The 23,514-nt window shown below is 41.3% G+C and overlaps 1 protein-coding gene across 1 annotated transcript; it reads right to left on the bottom strand.

The window, feature by feature from the left end:
- Positions 1-778: 778 nt before the first annotated feature.
- LOC117509041 (claudin-3-like) lies at positions 779-1,432 on the bottom strand. Its single transcript, XM_034168854.1, has one exon. It carries the CDS (start codon positions 1,430-1,432, stop codon positions 779-781), a length of 654 nt encoding a protein of 217 aa, XP_034024745.1.
- Positions 1,433-23,514: the final 22,082 nt, after the last annotated feature.

Raw genomic sequence — 23,514 nt, 5'->3', positions numbered from 1 at the left:
ACAATTACGTCAAAACTACTTCACAGATCCAACATCACAATGGATATATATAATATATATATAATATGTGAATTAAATATCAGATTGCAACATCTTGATCAGACGGACCATTCTGGATCATTATGCAGTCGTGGAATCTGGATCCAGGTTAAGTCTGGGTCGTGGTGTGAATCACATATCTTTTATTTTGAGTCCCCGTCAACCATTGGCGGACGTCAGAAATCTCAGATTGCTCTTGTTCATATTTATTACAATGTCAGCCACTACACCATTAAATAATCTGCCCCCCCAAGAAAACAAAGACCTTTTTGGCTCCTCCGCTGTTAAGATGAGTCTCGGACCATTTATATTAAACTAGTATGATGGTGGAGATCATGCATATGAATGTGCATGCAGTGTTACAGTAACTCAGATTTTTTTTAACAAGAATAAAGTTTTAATGGAGCATTTAATCAACTTTATAACTCAGTTTTTAAATGAACACAAAAGATTTTGGTGTGTAAAAAGTAGGAAAACAATCTACCAATGGAACAAGTGAAAATTGAGAGATTTGTTTAAATGAGAGTATTTTACTCGTGTGGTGAAGTGTTACATCTTTTACAAATAAAGCAGCATGAAAATCTTTTGGTGAATCAAAAATTGCTTAATCTGAAATATGATTCAAAACAAGATGTTTAAAAGACTTTTACTGAGTCAGATTTGTAAAATTATGATCTAAAAACAAGTCCTTTACCTTTTTGGAGTTCAGTTCTCTTAGAAAAATAACATAAAATCTGCTTTAAATAATCCAGTTCTTGAGTTCCACATCAGAGGGGTTGTGATCAGAGCTCATGCTGGCTGTGTGAAGGTTGTCCTGTTGATGTAGTTCACACTTCTGCACTTCCCTCTGAAACCTAGGGTATCTGGAGGTGAGAAATGTGCCCACGATCAGCATCAGGGCAAAGGAGGTCCAGTCGAGGTACAGCGCCGGACCCCAGGTTCGCCGCAGAAGAACGACGCTCTCCAGTGGCTGACTGGTGTGATGGCACGTCCACGCCACGGGAACCAGCAGCAGGATCGCACACAGCACAAAGAGAGCACCAGAAAGCACCTTGATCTGGCCCCTCTTGGGGAAGAACACGGCCCCGACTGTACCCGTCACCACAGCCAAGGCCCCGGCTCCGATGGCAGCCATGATGAGCGCTCTCCACGTACGAAAGCTCCCAGACAGAGACATGAGGGACTTGTAGAAGGAGCAGTGCAGGCTCCCATCATGGCCGAAGTCCCAGTGGTCCCATTCCAGCCACACCCCGTCCCAGTAGACAGGCAGAGTGGCTGTGGTGTTGTCCAGGGTGCCGCTGACGTACCACAGAGCGAGGCAGTGCGTCAGAATGGCACAGAGCCACCCGGTGAGGCCCAGAACCAAAGCCGCCAGCTCCAGCTGCTGCTCCATGACCTGGCCTGCTGCACGCTCTGACAAGCTTGAAGCCGACTCAAATCCTAACTTGAAAATCTTGTATTTTTGATTTCAGTTAGATTTGTCGAAGGTTCACTCTGACTGCAGCGACACACTGACTGCCAGCAGCTGAAAGTGTAACAAGAGGCACAGGTTTTGAGGATTTCCAGCTTGTGTTTTGATTCCAGTCAACCAGTGCAGTGGAATGTTCTCTTATGAAAAGAGGGCTGAGAGCGTGCTTCTTGTTCTCCTGCTCGCTGGAGATTTCCTGCAGGTGTTTGACAGGCGTTTCCACTTCCGCCTTCTTGCACGTAAAGGTAGGTGCCGGCTGCGGCTGTGGGCTCATCGATGCGTGCGCTCTCAATTATGTGAATGGATTTGTTACGTAGAGACGTCTGTGGGAGCTTGGTGCTGGCTGCACACTGCTCGGCACTTGGTGCTGTGTGGATGTTGGCTGTGGACACTCCGGATGCAGTGTTGCTTCCTCGGCTTTGTTGTGTGTTGGGGGGGGTTTGGCTGGACAAGGTTGGGTTGTTTTGTGTTTATTTTCCTTCCCAGGTAATTTGGGGCTGTTCTCTGAGGAAAATGTGCTGCAGAAGAGTCTCTCTCCTCTGTTATGATTGGCTGCACCTGTTGCATTCTCGTGCGGCTCTCTATCAGGACAATCCACGACACCTGTGATGTTCACGTGCAGATCTGAGGACTTCCAGCTGGTACCAATGTAGTGATGAAGAACTACATTTAAACCAGCAGTGAGTTGGATAAGATTGCCGGAGAATACGACCTTGTGACGACCGTGTGGGAATGCTGAGGGCCGTTTCAGAGTCTGACATCGCGCCTGTGAAGGAGGACGAGGGTGAGAGACAAACGTTGTCAGCACACGGCAGAGGTGAATATTCTGAAAAGTTTATCCGTGAATGTAAATTGGTGTCTTATACGCAGCTATAAGTAATTATTGGTGGAAAGTGTTTGGCGTGCTCCTCACGGCAGTGGCGTGCGGATTAATGATCCTCCACTAGCTGTGAGCAGCAGCCTCTTTGAACTAAGTTGGAATTCAGACCTAAACGTGTAGCTGATACGTTTGCCTCCAAACAATATTTCGTAGTAATAGTGTTGAACAATCTCATCTCTGTTCCTCCTTCGCAGAGTACAGTTCTGGGAAAAAGTCACCTGGGGGGGGGTATTGGCGGAACTCCTGAGTGCTGAACGTTCGGACTCCGACTGTTGAGACGCTGAGAGAGCGCGCTGCCTTTTCACCTCACCAGAACTTTAATTAATTAGTATTTTATGTATAGCACAAAGGGAGAAAAATAAATGTTTTCTTTTTGGAACTGCTTCTGATTATTTCATGCTGGGTTCAGTCAGATACTGGACCGCTCCTCACGCCGCATCTTATCCATAACAGGCTTTGTGCTGTGTGGTCTGGAGCTACAGAGTGGTCCGTGGTGGAGAAAAGTGAGCTCTGTCAGACGCTGCTGCTGCGTTGCCTGGAGGTTGTGCCCGCTGGTCACCTTGTGACTGGGCTGATGGTTGCCGCTGGACTTGGGTGATGCTGTGACGCCCTCTGGTTCTCTACATGTGCACCTGCTTCATTTAATTGTGCTGGTGTTTCATTTATGATGCATAGATGTTGGTACTTTTATAACTGTTGTCTTTTTTAAATTGGAAAATGTTGTTGTCCTTTTGGCAGCTCCATTTGGTTGGGGTCGCCACAGCGGATACAATACGTTCTGCATTGGTGTTTGGCATGGGTTTTATGCCGGATGCCTTTCCTGATGCAACTCCAGTTTTACCTGGAGAATGTTCAGACCCAGTTAAGATCATTGGGGTGTTACAGGAGTGGTATGGGTGTACATGTAGCACCCCAAGAGACAACACGAGGGAGGAAACAGTACTTGAGTTTTCATTGGCATTGATGAGCCCGATGGCGTCTGTGAAATAGCGTGCACCCAGTGGTATCCCAAATGCAGAGGTTTTTGCTACATGATCAGTTTGTGGAGTACATGCTTGAGAGGTTCCTTCATTGCAAGTTGAAGCAGTTTGTGTGCCAGGAGCCAACTGCCAGCTTACTGGAGTTGAGGGGTGAGGCAATTAGGTGGGAAAGAAAAGGTCAACCTGGAGGTTTGAAGAGTAATAGTTTTTCCATCCCTCCTGTTGTTGGTCAGTGTGTGTTTCAGGGCAGTGGCCAGGTTTAGGCAGGGTTGGGAGGGTTACTTTAAAAATGTATTCTGATGCAGTTACTAGTTACCTGTTGAAAAATGTAATCAGTAATGTAATCCAAGTACCATAATATTAAAGTAATGTAATTTGATTACTTTCGATTACTTCTGGATTACTCCAGTATCATATATGCTAATACAGATAAAAGAAACTAAATATAAACAGTCTTGACTACATAGTACAGTTTATTAAGCAAAAATGAAACTGTTTCTTTTACATGGCATGCTCTGTTTTACTTCACATTATGAATTAAGAGCACCACAATATTGTTTTAAACACACTCAGTGTTCACCGGCTAAATTTTCAACAAAAAATGCCAAACAAATGAAGGATAATGAAAACTCAGGCGTGTGCGGATGAATTTGTAATTAACCCCTTAACGCCTATTGTCACATATATGCTACAATATTTGACTCAAATATGCAACATACCAAATTGACCTGTATGCCTGTTGTCGCAAATCTGCAACATACCATTATTATAACATTATAACATAAATTCATTACCAAAATACCAAAATTACTAGTTATTTTTTGTGCAAAAGTGAAATTAATGATCTCAACATTATTTACCATCTACTTAAAGGCAAACACACACACAAAACATTTTTTTATATACAGCTATATAAATTCAGGCGTTAAGGGGTTAAAAGTGGCTTGCAGAACAATATACAAAACAAAAAAGTCTACTACTTGTTCAGTAAATTCGCACCATGTTTAACATATCAGTCCACTTATTGAACTTTCAAAATAAGAACAACAGCATAATGAAAACCATTAAGTAAATACTGTCAGTAAGGAGGCGTGATCGCCATTTTAATTCCGGGCAAGTTAGTGATTTGTGTGCATAGAAGTTCAACAAACAGGTGGAATATGCGGGAAAGCTGCACATGTTGGCACAAACGAAGGAACAAGGGAGACAATATTTCCTTCCATAAGTAAGTGGTTTTGGTTCTTCTTTGTCACTGTCTGTGATATTTGGATGATAAACAGCTGTATGTTTCCTGCCGTACCTGTGTCGCCCGATGACACGGACCATTAACTCTTCACTTATGTCTAGTTGATATTTTCCACTGCTAGACCAATGTCTAGTTAAAATACTTGTCATTAGTGATTAAAATTGTTCGACAAGACTGGGATTTTTTTTTTTAATTTGCACCTTAAAATAATGAGTTTATAATCACCCGCGCTGTGCCGCTCACAGTCACACCCACACATAGAGATGTGTACCCACATCACTGACTTCATGAATGAAACTCGGTCAGTAAAGGATAATTGTGTAAAAATATAATATGTATATAAATGTATTGTAATGGTTTTAGGAGCTGTGTTGAACAGAGCAGCAGCTGCAGCAGGACGCCTCAGCTCAGCAGCTTGAACAGCGCAGATCCGTGTAACTTTCAACACTAATATTTGGGAATGTGTGTGTGTCAGAGTAAGTTTAATACTTTCCTGACATAATTTAATGTAATTTAATTTTACTGGCTCAATATCAAGGTCAAAACGGCATTTTAACACATATTTTGTGAGCATTTTTCTGCGTGTCCAGTCGCGGATCTCCATTGAAAATGCATTAACATCCGGGAACTTCATCAATATTTTGCCCGGTTTGGAGGCGTCATGTCACTGTCTATGAAGGGACGTTTTCGTTTCAAAGAGAAAAAAAATTAGATACAGATAATATAAAATGCATTAAAATTGTAATCCTGCAAAGTAATCCCCGTTTTTACTAAATATACCTGTAATCTGAATACGTCTTTTTTTCTGTAACTGTAGTGGAATACAGTTACCTTTTTTTTGTATCCTAATTATGTAACGCCATTACATGTATTCCGTTACTCCCCAAGCCTGGGTGTAGGTCAGTTTTTCCCAGGCCTCAGAACTGTGTGAGATGAGTTAGATGCTCCAGATGCAACAAGAGCAGTTGAATTTGCTGACTCATAACATTTCCCATTTGTGGGATTCTCAGTGGTCTCATCAAACAGTACCTCGGGGTTCTATAATTTGTAGGCACTGTCAGCAACCAGGTCATTTTGCCAGAGAGTGTGATGGAGTTTGGGTTTTTGCCTGCAGTCAACCCTCTTTGTCGGCTTTTCTGTCAAGTAGGCCATCTCATTCCACCTTGAGGTCTGGAAACGAGTGCCCACCGAGCTGTGGAGCCACAGGTTGGGGGCAGGCAGTTACTGGCTCAGATTTGCCCAGGATGGGTGGACGAGGAATTGTCCAAACTTGTGTCATCGTGCTCTCATTTAGGGGGGAGTATGGGGGGCGGGTGACCTCTTGTTTGATAGATACGGCGCCTATGGTGTTGACTATTCCAGAGTCTCTATACTGTCAGCAGTTTGTGCCGTGTGGTCGGGGTGGCTGAAATCTTGTCACTAGCCACAGCTTGTGATGGACAATGATTTAGCCCTCTCTTACCTTGGCTATTTGGAGTTGGATGTGGAGTTTTGTGGTAAGCTATTGCCAGTGCGGAGCACAGTTCCATGAATGGGCTAACTGCTAATTAGCAAAGCTAATATTTTCATTAGCAGATTAGCTTTTCAGTTAAGTTTGAAAACCATCAGTGGACCAATTAGCTTCCGCTAAATAATTTATTTCTGCTAACTTTCAGTCTGTTAACTTTTTTTTTTTTGCTGGTAAAGTCAGTAAATTTAACGGTCCAAAATATTTGTAAGCTCTAAAATCATACATGTTACTACATGTTTATGAACAGAGAGAGCTAGCTAACACTTCTCGTTCACAGGTCAAAGTACACAAGCGCTGCTGTTGTTGCAACATAGAGGTGAAAGAAGTTACACTCTGGACACAAACTATTGTGGCAAAGCGGAGTGGTTTTAATTATGATTAAGAGTGAATGTAATTTAATTTAGGAAAAACACCAACAGCGCCACCCGGGACCATATTAATTTAAATTAGCCCAAAAAGGCTGCGTGAGGTAATGGAAATAAAGAGAGGTGTATTATCGAAATGTAGTTTTATTGTTCACAATTTAAAAATAAGATTTTAGTTTTATAAAATACATATCCAAAATTTCACAATCACAATTAACAGGTTACTCATCTTTCCATCTATGGCATTTCATTGCACCCTTTTCCAAGGGCGGAATTTAGAACTAGAAATTGGGGGAGACAATAGGCGGGGGGTCTGGGGGCCGCTTTAGGCTCAGATGCATTCTGAGCATCCAGAACAGTAATTTTAATGTTTCAAGAGGACCATAAAGTGGACACCATTTGACTTATGCAATTTGAAACTGTGGATATAAGTACACTATTCTGAGCCAGCATTGATTTTATTAACATCCTGGTGTAAATAAGGTATCACCACATGTGTAGAACTCAGAAAAGAATGATAGGTTGAGTTCTCATTAAAAAAACAACTGCAATGTGGTAAAATGTATTCATAAATATGAAAGAACAGGCTGTTAATAATTATTAACTATTGCATACTGTATTTTTTTTTTCTCAAGGTTTGTTTTTGCATAAGTTTGAAAAAAAAAAACAGATCATAAGTTTAGGATAAATTACTTATCATGAATTTAAATTTTGAAGTGGCACTAATGACAACACTCATACTGAACATAATTTGCATAGACTGATTTTGGAGATCAAGCAATAATTGCAGATGGGCTTTCTGAGGTCCCAGATAGCTTTTCTCATTTCCTTTTCTAACTTTCAGAATTTAGTAAATTAGCATATGGTCCATTGATACTTATGTGTAGACACTAGTCCCTAGAGGCAACTATTTTTGGTTTTAAATCTGGGTAAGTGCAGTCCCAGAAAATTCCGAATGTGACAAACAAGAAACAGGTGTTGTAAACAAGTCAATGCTGCTAAAAATACAAACCTGCAGAAACAAAGATACTATTCTGACATGGTTTTGCACATAAGACTGACAAGGTTTGCACATAAGACTGGCATAGCATGTTTCAAGTACACACATATATGTCAGAAGGTGGGGGGGACATACCATACTCTGTCCCCCCTGGTTGAAACGGTGGGGGGGACATGTCCCCCTTTCCCTCTCCAAATTGCGCCCATGCCCTTTTTAAACAGTTGTTAATATTGCACTTGTCCTCAACTTTATTATTGTAGTCTTCCCAGGCAGGTTATAGGACTCACCTTTAACCAGGTTGTATATGGATATGGCACAAGGGCTCAACTTAAACACAAATGTAAAAAAAAAAGAAAAAGAAAATACAAAGCCAACACTACAAACGAGCCCCAGCAGGTGCAATAGTGGCACCAGTAGAGGGTGCAGCACTCTAAGAGGCAATGCGCACTCAGTTATTGGACACCAGACGAACCACTGTGACAAAACAACAGTCCCTTTAATAGGATGTGGAAGCTCGTGGTTAGCCTTAAGCATGTCCCGATGAACATTACAAGGTGCGTGTGTAGCAAGATGGATGACCTTAATGATGTTCAGCTTGTTAGATAATATCTGTGCTAATTCTTTATTTTATGTTAGCTATTAAGTATTTGTGTTATTTGTTTGGAAGTTCTGAGAAATATGTTAAGTTTCACTCTATCATGTGTCCATGGGAGACCACCCCCTGTTGGTGAGAGCCAGTAACATTAGAAATGTGAGACTAAACCACACCCACTGTTAACACCCACATTGTATAAAAGTGTTGTACAAGTTACTTCAGGTAGAGGTGGGCGATACCAGGAATTTTGGTATTGATCCGATACCAAGTAAATACAGGCCCAGTATTGCAGATATCGATACCGATACTTTTTCATATTTAAGCTTCATAGATCCAAAGGATCCAAAAGACCTAGGATAGAATTTCACCAAACATTGTACGTGACAACAAAATACTTTATTATCACAATCAACATTTTTGTTTAAAAAAATATTACTCAACACAACTTAAAACAAAATCTCCTGAGGTAGAGGGCTGACAAACCACAATACAACAAAAATTAACACACCACAACAAATATTGTAAACAGTTTCAAACTTATTCTGGTTTTCAAGTCAAACAATACAATAAAATAATACAAAAAATAAGGAATTTCTTCCCTTAAGTGCATTTCTCTACGTTGTTTCTTAAATAAAGAGTGTAAAAAAAAGAACTTCAAGCAAATTAAAACAATCTTCTGAGGTTAGAGAGCTGACAAACCACAACAGAAAAAAACTAACACACCACAACAAATATTGTAAACTGTTTCAAACTAGTTCTTTTTTTCAAGTCGAACAATACAAAAAATAATGCAAAGAATAAGGAATTTTCTCCCAGCTGAGCCATGTGACAGCGCAACAACAAAAGACTTGGGGGTGGGGGGGTGCTGCTCCGTGTTGTGTGACACAGTGTAGCGTTGCTCTTACAGACAGAGAGCAGACTTTGATGAATCTGAGGGCACAGCAGTCAGTGCGTGTGGGAGAGAAAAAAAGCTTGAGTATCGATCTTTTTACACGAAGATCGTTCAATATCAATACCAGTGTTGGTATCGATATTATCGATATTAGGATCGATCTGCCCACCTCTAACTTCAGGGGCCTTTCACAAGATGGACACTGTCTGTGGGGGTTCTCAGCCTGGTTTCTAAAGTGACCTTTAATAAACTCAAAATGAGGAATACAATGGTTTGGTTTTTGGTAAGGGGCAGAATTTTACATAAAATAACCAGGTAGAAATAACAAGCTGGTGGATTGAGTGCAGCTACCTTGGGCAGGGGAGTGTTTGTATAAAAGAAGGTAGTGTGTGCTCTTCTCTTTCTTTTTGGAGATTGACTGCAGGTGTCTGGTCGTGTTCACTTCCATGTTCCCGTAAAGACAGAGACATTTGTGTGGGCTGTCATTGGCGGTGCGCTGCTGAGTGTTTGTGGTGGTCTTGACGCTCTGGGGCGGTGTCGAAATACAGCTAGCTGATTGCTGTGAGGGACAGTTCGGATTTTGGACCGAGCTGTGGAAGGAGGCCCTGCTGCTTTGATCTGGTGCTCTGCTGGAAGATTTCGTCCTGCGAGACCGGTGGATTTTCCCTGTTTGCTGCGGCGGGTTTACGTTCAGAGTGGACAATTGGAAAACTCTGACAGCTTCAAGCTGACAGCTGTGTGTGATGCCGGGCTGCATGATGCAAGGGCGCCCTCATGTGGCTATGATCAGTAGTGTTTTAAATTAGTATTTCTAAAATTGTCATTTTAACTACAAATCTTATTGTTTATAAATTCTTTTTTGTATTTTGAGAACCACTTCTTTGTCCCACTTGCAACCAACCTGTCTGTCTTGAGTTGAAGTTATTCAAATTGTTGAATTCCCTGGGTGAAACTCCCAGGGTGGTGTCAGAAGTCCGACATATCATGTTTATTCATGATTTCCAATTGTTTTGATGATCAAGAACAACTTGTCCGCTTTGCTACATTTGGTGTCAGAAGTGGGATGCAAACTGAGACCAGAGAGGTGTGTTCTGTTTGTTTTTTGGTGAAGTAATTTTTTTGTTTGTTTGTTTGTTTGTTTTTTGTTATTCTGTTTTCCAGAGCAAAGCAGCAGGTAGCTTCTGTGGAAGTGATTTTCCCTATTTTGGTTGCATTCTTATTGTGGGAAAGTGTCAGGTGGTATGAAGGCCGAGAAAACGCAGGAGCTGAGAGAGGTAGTCACTCAGCTTAGGATGGAGAATGAGAGGTTGAAGTAGGAACAGGCTGAGGCAGTGCCTGACATGAAGTATAGAGCCCTCATCTAAAGTGTCCTCCAGTGGTAGTGCGCCAGTAATGGGGAAGTTTATTTTTTACCCCGAGACAGAAAATGTCCCATGTTTAGTGGAAAGACAAGCATGGGGTTGGTTGAATGGTTGGAGGAGATGCAAGCCTGTGTGAGAGCCTGTCACGTGTCTGAAGCCGACCAGGCATTTTTTTTATTTTGATCATCTAGAGGAGGAAGCACATGAGGAAATCAAGCACCATTCCAGTGAAGAGTGTTCAGAGCATTGGGGTGTTGCAGGAGCTGTATGGGGATACAGAATCTTATGTAGCACTTCAAGAGGCCTTTTTCTCCCACAGACCACGTGAGAGAGAGACTCTATTAGGGTTTTCATTGGCATTAATGAGCCTGATGGCATCTGTTAAACAGCAAGCACCCAATGGTGTCCCAAATGCAGAGGTTTTGTTACGTGATCAGTTTGTTGAGTGTGTGCTTGATAGGTCACTTTATCATGATTTGAAGCAGTTTGTGTGCCGGCAGCCTACCGCTACCCTGTTGGAGGTTAGGGGTGAGGCAGTTAGGTGGGAACGAGAGGGTTTACCTGGAGGTATGAAGGGTAGTGATTTTTCCATCCAGTCTGTTGTGAGTACTTAGTGCGTGGTGCAGGGCAGTGGCCAGGTGGAGGCTGGTTCTTTTCAGGCCTCAGAACTACAGGAAGTAAGGGAGATGCTCCAGTGGCAGCAGGAGCAGTTGAATCGGCTGACTCTGAGTATTTCCTGTTTCCAGGATTCTGGGCGGTTTCGATAACCAGTTCCCCAGGGTTCTATAATTTGTAGGCGCTGCCAGAAACCAAGTCACTTTGCCAGGGAGTGTGATGGAGTTTGGGTGATGGCTCGCAGTCAACCCTTTTTGTCGGCCTCTTCATTAAACAAACCATCTCCCACTGCCCAGCGGTCGGGAAACTAGTGCCCGCTGAGCTGCGGAGTGACAGCTTGGGGGGCAACTTAGTGGCTCACATTTGGTTAGGACAGGTGACAAGGTAGTGTCCAAGCTTATGTCATCATGTCCTCATTTAATGGTGAGCATGGGGGAGTTGTGATCCCTTGTCTGATAGACACAGGATCTATGGTGTCAACTATTCCAGTCTCTTTTTCGTCAGCAGTGGCTACACCCCCGGTTTGATTGGCACTTTAGAGGAGGTGAGGGTTGTGAGTTTGCCTGTGGGGGTTGCTGAGGTGCCCCCGGTGAAGGCGGTAGTGGCTTCGCAGTCCGTTTCTCCATCAGTGCAGGATCACATTGCAGCCCTGGAGTTGGGTCACTTACCTATGGAAGAAGGTAAGGTGAAAGCATTGTTGGATCAGTTTAGTTCTGTCTTTTCAGCCCAAGATGAGGATCTGGGTTGTACTGACCTAATATCACTCCTGGATGATGTTCCAGTGCGACAGCGGTACCGCAAAATTCCACCATCTGAGTATGAGGTGGTTAAAGATCACATGACCCGGACTTTATCTGGATCAAGATTCCACAACACAATGCAATAACTGCATACTGATCCAGAATGGTCCAACTGATCAAGATGTTGTAATCTGATATTTAATTCACAAAATGAAACAAAATAGTGTTTTCCTGATTTTGGTTTTACATTGTGATGTTGGATCTGTGAAGTAGTTTTGACGTAATCCTTAAAAGTCTACAAAGTGAAATCTTTGTAGCAGTCTCCCATAAGAAATAAGAGAGATTTTCTGACGGGTGCAAAATTCTTTTACTGGCATCGAGCATCGGTACCAAGCACCAAGTGGCACCATGAAAACTAAAATGAAAACAAAAACAAATGCAATTGGCACATAATATATACAAAATAACTTCAATAATTGGCCATATGCACATGCACTTGAACCACAAAGGTAAATTAATTCGACCAAAATGTCCAAAATATAATACATTTGCATGTTCACATGTCACAAACACTAAACACACACCTCGCTCCGCTCTCCAAGGGCTGCAAGTTATTATTTCCTTCGGTTTTCAACCAAAGTCCAGCGTGGCTTTAGCCATTACAGCACACAGGCTCTGCAGACTGCATGTAAAGAAAGTCCCTTCACTTCCATATGTGAAGAGGAAAGATTAATTTAGCGCAGGCGCCATCTACTGGACAACTTACATACATTTACAATCCTGATTCAGAATCCAGTTCCAGATCACCTCCAAAATTTAATGGAGTCTTCCAAGGCCGAACACCAATGTGTGGTGAAAATTTGGTGAAAGTTTGTTTAGTAGTTTTGACATAATCCTCAAAATCCAGATCACCTCCAAAATTCCATGCCGCAATATCTATCTGTGGTGCAAATTTGGTGAGAATCTGCAAAGCAGTTTTGACATAATTGTCAGGTCTCGTGGCGTTGAACGAACAGAATGCTGGACACAAAATGCAGACTCGTGGACTCGGGAGGTAGAGTAATAAAGAAGGTTTTATCTTGAATAAACAGGCTCAGGTACGGTCAGTGGTGTCAAAAGTACACACATTTGTTACTTAAGTAGAAGTATAGATACTGCAGTTTAAAAACACTCTGGTAAAAGTTGAAGTATCAACTTGACCTCTTTACTCAAGTAAAAGTGAAAAAGTATGTGCTCCAAAACCTACTTAAAGTATAAAAGTATAAAGTAACCTTAAAAAAAAAAAAAAAAAGGTAGATGCCACTATATGAAGCTTAATTTAAAAACTGATTCGTTCTACATGTGGCCCAAGACCCCAAACCCAAAATTACCCCCCAACACCACCTGCATGCAAATGTTTCAATTCTAGAAGCTCTGAAATGCAATCTGGGACTATTCCAGACAATAAACTGCAGTGAGTGCAGCATCCATTTAGTAAGAAAAAAAACAAAACAAAACAACTTTCCTTATTCAGATTCATTCCAGTAGTATTCTGCTCTTACAAGGATGCAGCAGTTTTCTAGTTTGGCAGATAGTTCTGGAGGAAATCACTGAAGAAATTAACACATTGACAATATGGTTTGACCGAAACAAACTGTCATTAAACTTAAATAAGACAGGGATGAAATGGAGGTGTAAGAGTCACTAGGTGTTCACAGGAAACATTTATTTCTGTATTTATTTATGTATGTTCGTTGTTAGTTGCTTTATATTTTATTTTCTGTTGTGTTTCTATTCAGGTTCTTTTTGTCTCTTTCTCTGAAATTGTATATAATAATTAGCATTAGATTATTAATATATAAACAAAAATAAATTTAAGAAATATTACAATTTGAAAACAAATGCACCCGAACGTGAAGACAGCTGGAACTGCTTCATGCTAACTTTTAACATTGAAACTGCCATAGACATGCTAATGCGTTAGCGTCGCTCCCGTTTTTAAGTTATAAAATACATCTATCATCTGTTTCAGAAGACCATAACAGGTCGGTTTAACATAGAAAAGGTAAATAATACTCACAGAAGTATGCTCTTTAGGGTTTTAGCGGGGGAAAATTAAGCGAAAGAAAGAAAGAATAAACGAAACAATAGGTCGAAGCATTGCTTCAATCTGCGAACCACTGCTTCGATTGGTTCAAAATCCATTCCTTTATCTTCATTGATCCATGTTTCTGATATAGCAATTATGTTAATTTTTTTAAAATTGACTTAAATATTCTTTACTGTTGTTAAAGGGAGTTTTTCCTTCCCACTGTAGCCAAGTGCTTGCTCACAGGGGGTCGTTTTGACCGTTGGGGTTTTACATAATTATTGTATGGCCTTGCCTTACAATATAAAGCGCCTTGGGGCAACTGTTTGTTGTGATTTGGCGCTATATAAAAAAAATTGATTGATTGATTGATTAAAGTTTGCATACAGACTTCTGCTGTTGAAATGGATTATTGATCATTTGTTATCCGTTTTAATGATCCGATTAAACTGTTCATCTGTATAAAAGCAACAACTGTCATTGATATTTGAGAAGAAATTATTGTCCAAGTCCAGTACATTGTGGTCTGTGTATTTAAATGTTCTCAGTTCTACTTTTCCATGATCAGCAATCCTTTGAGTTATATCCTTCTTGTCTCCAGATGTAGATGATGTAGTAGATGAATAGGTTCCTCTGGTCTGTGTCATGGTGTTGTGATGTGTTTGTGTCCTCATACCTTATTGGTCGTATTTGTCCAGTTCCTCGATGTTCCTGATTACCATAACCTTCGCTTGTTCTGGTGTTCCATTCAGTTTGCTAAATGTTTTGCAGTTGGATGTCCATGTCTGTTGAATTTTTCCCTGCTTTTTTAAGAAACGAGCTTTCCTGGCGATGTCTGCATTTCTTTTGGTCAGATATTCATTGATGAATACGTTTGTTCCTTTGAGTTTCCGACCCTGTTTTAACAATGCCATTTTATGTTTTCTGTTGACAAACCTCATTATAACAGCTCGCTTGTCTCCATCCTCTCTCCTGGGCAGGGGGTGGTATGCTTCAATGTTATTACAGTCCATTTGAATACCTTTAGATTGCAGGAAGTCAGCCACTTCTTGTTCCACTGAGCTGGCCTCCTGCTCACTGGCTTCCCCTCCGCTGTCTTCTGACACCGCCCGTGCGTAGGATCGAGGTTTAATATGAATTCCTGTAATAATAATGTTGTTCATCCTTGTGTACTGTTCCAACTCCGCAACACGGTTCTCCAGGTGCACCAGACGCCGGTCTTTCTCGGCATTCTGGATCCGGAGAGACTTCACTTCTTCCACCAGCTCCATAATGGATTTCTGCTGCATTTTAACAACAGAGATGTCCTCAGACAAAAAGTCCATCGTCTCCCTCCTCCGCCGTCAGTGCCTTCTTCGGACCCATGGTCAGATAAATCCGTGCTGGCACCTCGGTAAATCCACGCTGGTGGAACTGCGCTGGCACCTCGGGCTTCCAGCGCACATCCACCGGCACTGAAGCCAAGAGTAACGAGGCTGTTTGTTTTAAAAATGTAAGGAATAGAAAGTACAGATACTTGTGTGAAAATGTAATAAGTAGAAGTCAGAAGTAGGCAGAAAAATAAGTAATGGAGTAAAGTATAGATACCTAAAAAGTGTACTTAAGTACAGTAACGAAGTATTTGTACTTCGTTACTTGACACCTCTGGGTACGGTACACGGGTATGCAGACAGTGTAGTAAAGGTAATCATCAGACATGAGGCTGAGGTGTGGTCAAAAACAAGCAGGGTTCAAAAACACAGTGAGTCCAAATCAAACGTCTTTGGCAAAAAGCAAGGTCAAAAAGAAAACAAGGTCATACACGGTAGAACAGAAGGTCATGGACAAAACAAGAGCTAAACAATGGCTGGACCAAAGGCTGAGATACAAGGCAACAAGCGTGACGAACTGGGGAAGGAGTGAACCAGGTGAGACTTAAATACAAGGTGTCCCTGCCACATTTCTCCATGTAATGTGGAGTTGCGTCAGGAAGGGCATCCAGTGTAAAACCCGTGCCAAATCAACATGCAGATCCACCTTGGATTTGCTGTGGCGACCCCGAGTGCAAACAAGGGAGCAGCCGAAGGGACTTACTTATTAGTGATTAAAGAGAGTGAGAACAGGTGTGTGAGAAAGTTCAGGAGGGGCCTTGGACGAAAGGGACAAAGATGAAGCAAAGACGTGCAAGAGAGTGCAGTAGAATAAAAGCAGACAAATAGAGTTGTGGAAGAAAGAGACAAAGATGAGGCGAACAGGTGCAAGAGTGTGCAGTAAAGTTAACACTAAGCAGACAGAAAGAGACCGGGAGGTGAGTCTCAGTAATAATCCAAAGTAAATGCAGTGAGGTTAACCAGTGATCATAAACCAAAAATCAAAGACAGAGGATCAAAGACTGGGGACATGGACACAGACAAGCAACAACACCAAGATGACAGCCCAGACACAGAGCAGATCATGACAGTAATCTTTAAAAGTCTACACAAAGTGAAATCTTGAACCAGAATCCGGATCCAGCTCACATCCAAAATTTACATGGAGTCTTCCATGCCCTTATCTGTGGTGAAACTTTCACCAAAATCTGTGCAATAGCCTTGATGTAATCCTGCTAACAGACAGACACACAGACAAACAAACAGCAATGGTTTTATTTCATCCTTGGTGGACGTAATAAATAGAGCAGAAACACAGAGCACAAACCTCTGCCAACACTAGTTTCCAATTCCTCAAATTTTTACCTTGGAAAAAATTGTCATGGTCAAAGTCCTGTTAGAAGTGACTTTCATAATCTAAAATATAATACAAAATATATATCAAAGCGTTTTTTAATGTTAAAATCAAATATTCGCTAAATCCACTACAAATCAGATGCAGATCAAAATTAGTCTGTTCATTGCTCCTGACCTAATTAATTTGCCAACAGCCACACAGTGAATTTGAATGTAATTAAAAATGTAAATGTGTTTTTTTATTGGGGTAGGACTGTTTCAGCAAACACTATCTTCAGTTTTTGACCAGCTTTTTCATATGAAATGCTGATAGTCACCCAAAGTGTGTCCAGTCGAATATAAAGCTGGTGGACAAAACAATATTATCAAGAATATTATGAAAAAAAAGTCCATCATATTTGTTTTAAATATGAGGTGTTTTGTATTTAAGCCTATTCTTCTCCTTTTGCAGATTAACAATAGTAATACATCGTGACATCATGCATATAGTTTGTCATAGAAACAAGATGGTTTGGACCCGTTTATTTTGGGTGTGTGCACCACCTAGTGGACATTTTAAAATACTGCGAACATCCAACAATTTTCTAAACCCGATGATTCTGAGAAACAAACAAAACTCTTCATATTTGATGATGAAAATGAGAAAAAACAAAATTCCCTTAGAAATAGTCAACACACAGCCAGCAAATGTCACTTTACAAACAAAGATTCACCAGGATGCAACAATGTGTAAGAATGTATTCAATAACAAATATTTCTGCATAATTCCATATGTATCTAACCCAGCATGTGTGGAGGTGATGGAAACAATGACAGTAAGGATGATAAAAAAGAACTTGTTTGAATTTCATTTGGAAATAAAACACAAACATTTGTGGTGTTTGTGTTTGTGCTGCTGCCAGTGTGTCAGGGTCACCACAGTGGAACCCGGACAGACTCTGCTTCACTTCAGAGATGTGACCTGATCAGGTGCACACAAAGCGGCACTGCTGCAGTAAAACACACAGAAACATACAAATCCAACATCACCAAGGAAAAAAGACATATTTCCTTTGTCGTCCACAACATGTACAATAAAAATGCTGAAAGGAAAATGAAACAATTATAAATAAGTACAGGAGATTTAACAAAATAATATAAACTATATGTCAGTACACATTAATATAATTAAACTACAAAAACAGAAAAGGAATCAGCTTAAATACAGTATCACCTGGCATTATATTATAATTAAAGTGCGTGCATATATATATATATACGAGGTCTGTTAGAAAAGTATCCGACCTTTTTATTTTTTTTCAAAAACTGTATGGATTTGAATCGTGCGCTTGCATCAGACAAGCTTGAACCTTCATGTGCATGCATGAGTTTTTTCACGCCTGTCGGTTGCGTCATTCGCCTGTGGGCAGGCTTTGAGTGAGCACTGGTCCACCCCCCTCGTCGGATTTTTATTGTTTAGGAATGGCGGAGCGACTGCCGCTTTGTTCCATGAAAATCTTTTCAGAAACTCTGCCAGACAGCCAGATGGAAACCATTTGGAAGATTCAGATGGCTTTCGGTGAAGATTCTGTCGGTATCACACCGATTAAGGACCATTAAAACTGGATTAAAAACGGCCCACGGCGGCGGAGGGCGCACCGCACCCCGAGCGGCCATCGACAGGCTGGAACGAGCAGACCACTTCCAAATTTAAGGCTCTGTTGATGCAGGACGTCGTGTGACTAGCAGAGAAGTTTCAGAAGAGGTCGGGGTCATCACTTTATCAGCACATTCCACTGTTAAAGGAGATTTTGTAATGAAAGACGTGTGGACGGATTTGTGCGTCGGGACGCAGCCGCTCACAGCCGCTGGACAAACAACACCTCCGTGTTGGAAGTCTCACAGGACAAGTTGGAACATGCCCAGCTGTTAAACAATTTCTCAGATACTCACTCGACTGAAAAGCCACCGAAAGCCGTCTGAATCTTACGAATGGTTTCCAACACGGAGGTGTTTTTTTGTTGAGCGTTTTTTTTTGTTGAGCACGTCGGCTCCGTGCCGACGCGCGAAATCCTCCGCACGTCTTTCATTACAAAATCTCCTGTAACAGTGGAATGTGCCGCAGAAGTGCTATGTCCAGCTCTCTTGCCATTTCTGTGGTAGTCACACGATGTCCCGGATCAACACAGCATTCAGTTTAGAAATGATCTGGTCGTTACAGCCTGTCGATGGCTGCTCGGTTCGCCGCACGCCCTCTGCCGCTGTGGGCGATCTTTAAAAAGGTTTTAACACTCCTTAATCCGTGTGACACCGACAGAATCTTCACCAAAATCCATCTGAATCTTTCGAATGGTTTCCAACTGGCTGTCTCTAACAGTTTCTGAAGAAAAATTCATGGAGCAAAGCAGCAGCCTCTCAGGCATTTCCCTAACAATAAAAATCCGACGAGGGGGGTGGACCAGTGCTCACCGACAGGCGTGAAAAACTCACGCATGCGCACGAAGGTTCAAGCTTGTCTGATGCAAGCGCACATGAGCATGCTTTGAGTGAGCAGTGGTCCAGCCCCCTCGTCGGATTTTTATTGTGAGGAAAATGGACGGAGCCGCTAATGGCGCGCGACAAAAGCAACGCCGTGATGAAGCCTCATAGGACATGTTGTGGCATGTCCAGCTCATCCACAATTTCTCGGATAGTCACATGACTGAAAAGCCACCGAAAGCCGTCTGAATCTTCCGAATGGTGCAAGAGCTGGGCATGTTACAACATGTCCTGTGAGACAAACACGGAGGTGCTTTTGTCACGCGCCATTAGCGGCTCCGTGGCAAATTCCTCCGCTCCTCTTTCCATGACAAAAAGTCCTGTAACAGTGGAATGTGCCGAAAAAGTAGTATGTCCACCTCTTCTGCCATTTCTGTAGTAGTCAGACGACGTCCCGGATCAACACAGCGTTCAGTTTGGAAATGATCTGGTCGTTTCAGCCTGTCGATCGCCGCTCAGAGCATGGCGCGCCCTCCGCCATTGTGCGCTGTCTTTAAACCGGTTGTAACACTCCTTAATCTATGTGATCCCCATAGAATCATCCCTGAAAGCTGTCTGTCCAGAAACTGTCTCTCACAGTTTCTGGAAAAATTTGATGCAGCAAAGCTCCAAATCGTTCAGACATTTTCCTCACAATAAAAATCCGACGAGGGGGCTGGACCACTGCTCACTCAAAGCGTGCTCACAGGTGAATGACGCAACCGACAGGCGTGAAAAAACTCACGCATGCGCACGAAGGTTCAAGCTTGGCTGATGCAAGCGCACATGATTCAAATCCGTATAGTTTTTGCGAAAAATAAAAAGGTTGGATAGTTTTCTAACAGACCTCGTGTATATATATATATATATATATATATATATATATATATATATATATATATATATATATATATATATATATATATATATATATATAGCAGAGCTATAGTCTTACACACCTCTCTGCCGCTTCTCTCCCCCTGCCATCCCCTCATTACAACATCCCCGTAGAGACGGTGCCTGCTCCCAGACCACCAACAACCAGCAAAAATCTATTTAAGCATAAAAATTCAAAAAGAAAAAATAATATAGCACCTTCAACTACATCACAGACTAAAACAGTTAAATGTGGTTTATTAAATATTAGGTCTCTCTCTTCTAATTCCCTGTTAGTAAATGATATAATAATTGATCAACATATTGATTTATTCTGCCTTACAGAAACCTGGTTACAGCAGGATGAATATGTTAGTTTAAATGAGTCAACACCCCCGAGTCACACTGTCAGAATGCTCGAAGCACGGGTTGAGGAGGAGGATTAGCAGCAATCTTCCACTCCAGCTTATGAATTAATCAAAGACCCAGACAGAGCTTTAATTCATTTGAAAGCTTAACTCTTAGTCTTGTCCATCCAAATTCGAAGTCTCAAAAACCAGTTTTATTTGTTATTATCTGTCGTCCACCTGGTCATTACTGTGAGTTTCTTTGTGATTTTTCAGACCTTTTGTCTGACTTAGTGCTTAGCTCAGATAATTATAGTGGGTGATTTTAACATCCAAATAGATGCTGAGAATGACAGCCTCAACACTGCATTTAATCTATTATTAGACTCAGTTGGCTTCGCTCAAAATGTAAATGAGCCCACCCACCACTTTAACCACACTTTAGATCTTGTTCTGACATATGGCATAGAAATGGAAGACTTAACAGTATTCCCTGAAAACCCCTTTTTGTCTGATCATTTCTTAATAACATTTACATTTACTTTATTGGACTACCCAGCAGTGGGGAATAAGTTTCATTACAGTAGAAGTCTTTCTGAAAGCGCTGTAACTAGGTTTAAGGATATGATTCCTTCTTTGTTATGTTCTTCAGTGCCATATACCAACACAGTGCAGAGTAGCTACCTAAACTCTGTGAGTGAGATAGATTATCTCGTCAATAGCTTTACATCCTCATTGAGCACAACTTTGGATGCTGTAGTTCCTCTGAAAAAGAGAGCCTTAAATCAGAAGTGCCTGACTCTGTGGTATAACCCACAAACTCGCAGCTTAAAGCAGATAACCCGTAAGCTGGAGAGGAAATGGTGTCTCACTAATTTAGAAGATCTTCATTTAGCCTGGAAAAAGAGTCTGTTGCTCTTTTAAAAAGCCCTCCGTAAAGCTAGGACATCTTACTACTCATCACTAATTGAAGAAAATAAGAACAACCCCAGGTTTCTTTTCAGCACTGTAGCCAGGCTGACAAAGAGTCAGAGCTCTGTTGAGCCGAGTATTCCTTTAACTTTAACTAGTAATGACTTCATGACTTTCTTTGCAAATAAAATTTTAACTATTAGAGAAAAAATTATTCATAACCATCCCAAAGACATATCTTTATGTTCGGCTGCTTTCAGTAATGCTGGTATTTGGTTAGACTCTTTCTCTCCGATTGTTCTGAGTTATTTTCATTAGTCACTTCCTCCAAACCAACAACATGTCTATTAGACCTCATTCCTACCAGGCTGCTCAAGGAAGCCCTACCATTAATTAATGCTTCGATTTTAAATATGATTAATCTATCTTTATTAGTTGGCTATGTACCACAGGCTTTTAATGTGGCAGTAATTAAACCATTACTTAAAAAGCCATCACTTCACCCAGCTATCTTAGCTAATTATAGGCCAATCTCCAACCTTCCTTTTCTCTCAAAAATTCTTGAAAGGGTAGTTGTAAAACAGCTAACTGATCATCTGCAGAGGAATGGTCTATTTGAAGAGTTTCAGTCAGGTTTCAGAATTCATCATAGTACAGAAACAGCATTAGTGAAGGTTACAAATGATCTTCTTATGGCATCGGACAGTGGACTCATCTCTGTGCTTGTTCTGTTAGACCTCAGTGCAGCTTTTGATACTGTTGACCATAAAATTTTATTACAGAGATTAGAGCATGCCATAGGTATTAAAGGCACTGCGCTGCAGTGGTTTGAATCATATTTATCTAATAGATTACAATTCTTCTTCACGGACTAAGGTTAATTATGGAGTTCCAGAAGGTTCTGTGCTAGGACCGATTTTATTCACTTTATACATGCTTCCCTTAGGCAGTGTTATTAGAAAACATTGCTTAAATTTTCATTGTTACGCAGATGATACCCAGCTTTATCTATCCATGAAGCCAGAGGACACACACCAATTAGTTAAACTGCAGGAATGTCTTTCAGACTTAAAGACATGGATGACCTCTAATTTCCTGCTTTTAAATTCAGATAAAACTGAAGTTATTGTACTTGGCCCCACAAATCTTAGAAACATGGTGTCTAACCAGATCCTTACTCTGGATGGCATTACCCTGACCTCTAGTAATACTGTGAGAAATCTTGGAGTCATTTTTGATCAGGATATGTCATTCAATGCGCATATTAAACAAATATGTAGGACTGCTTTTTTGCATTTGCACAATATCTCTCAAATTAGAAAGGTCTTGTCTCAGAGTGATGCTGAAAAACTAATTCATGCATTTATTTCTTCTAGGCTGGACTATTGTAATTCATTATTATCAGGTTGTCCTAAAAGTTCCCTGAAAAGCCTTCAGTTAATTCAAAATACTGCAGATAGAGTACTAACAGGGACTAGAAGGAGAGAGCATATTTCACCCATATTGGCTTCTCTTCATTGGCTCCCTGTTAATTCCAGAATAGAATTTAAAATTCTTCTTCTTACTTATAAGGTTTTGAATAATCAGGTCCCATCTTATCTTAGGGACCTCATAGTACCATATCACCCTAATAGAGCGCTTCGCTCTCAGACTGCAGGCTTACTTGTAGTTCCTAGGGTTTGTAAGAGTAGAATGGGAGGCAGAGCCTTCAGCTTTCAGGCTCCTCTCCTGTGGAACCAGCAACCAATTCGGATCAGGGAGACAGACACTCTCTCTACTTTTAAGATTAAGCTTAAAACTTTCCTTTTTGTTAAAGCTTATAGTTAGGGCTGGATCAGGTGACCCTGAACCATCCCTTAGTTATGCTGCTATAGACGTAGACTGCTGGGGGGTTCCCATGATGCACTGAGTGTTTCTTTTTATTCACCTCTTTTTGCTCTGTATGCACAACTCTGCATTTAATCATTAGTGACTGACATCTGCTCCCCTCCACAGCATGTCTTTTTCCTGACTCTTTCCCCTCAGCCCTAACCAGTCCCAGCAGAAGACTGCCCCTCCCTGAGCCTGGTTCTGCTGGAGGTTTCTTCCTGTTAAAAGGGAGTTTTTCCTTCCCACTGTCGCCAAGTGCTTGCTCACAGGGGGTCGTTTTGACCGTTGGGTTTTTCCGTAATTATTGTATGGCTTTCGCCTTACAATATAAAGCGCCTTGGGGCAACTGTTTGTTGTGATTTGGCGCTATATAAATAAAATTGATTTGATTTGATTTGAAATAAGGCTGCTGGGAAAAGAGTGTGTCAACAAAGAGAGTTGAACCAGGAACCTTCCTCACTGAAACCAAGCACACAAACCACTTGGCCACCACCCCCACATTAACCATCGTATGGAAAAATGCTGACCAAAGTCAAGCTTGAAAAAAACC

This window comes from Thalassophryne amazonica, chromosome 4 (assembly GCF_902500255.1).
Source record: "Thalassophryne amazonica chromosome 4, fThaAma1.1, whole genome shotgun sequence".
NCBI lineage: Eukaryota > Metazoa > Chordata > Actinopteri > Batrachoidiformes > Batrachoididae > Thalassophryne > Thalassophryne amazonica.
The sequence above is the reverse complement of the archived record's forward strand: the minus strand, read 5'-3'. Positions and strand labels throughout refer to the sequence as shown.

Bases quoted from the DNA above. Each gene is read 5' to 3' on its own strand.
- LOC117509041 (XM_034168854.1), bottom strand. From the start codon at position 1,432: ATGGAGCAGCAGCTGGAGCTGGCGGCTTTGGTTCTGGGCCTCACCGGG.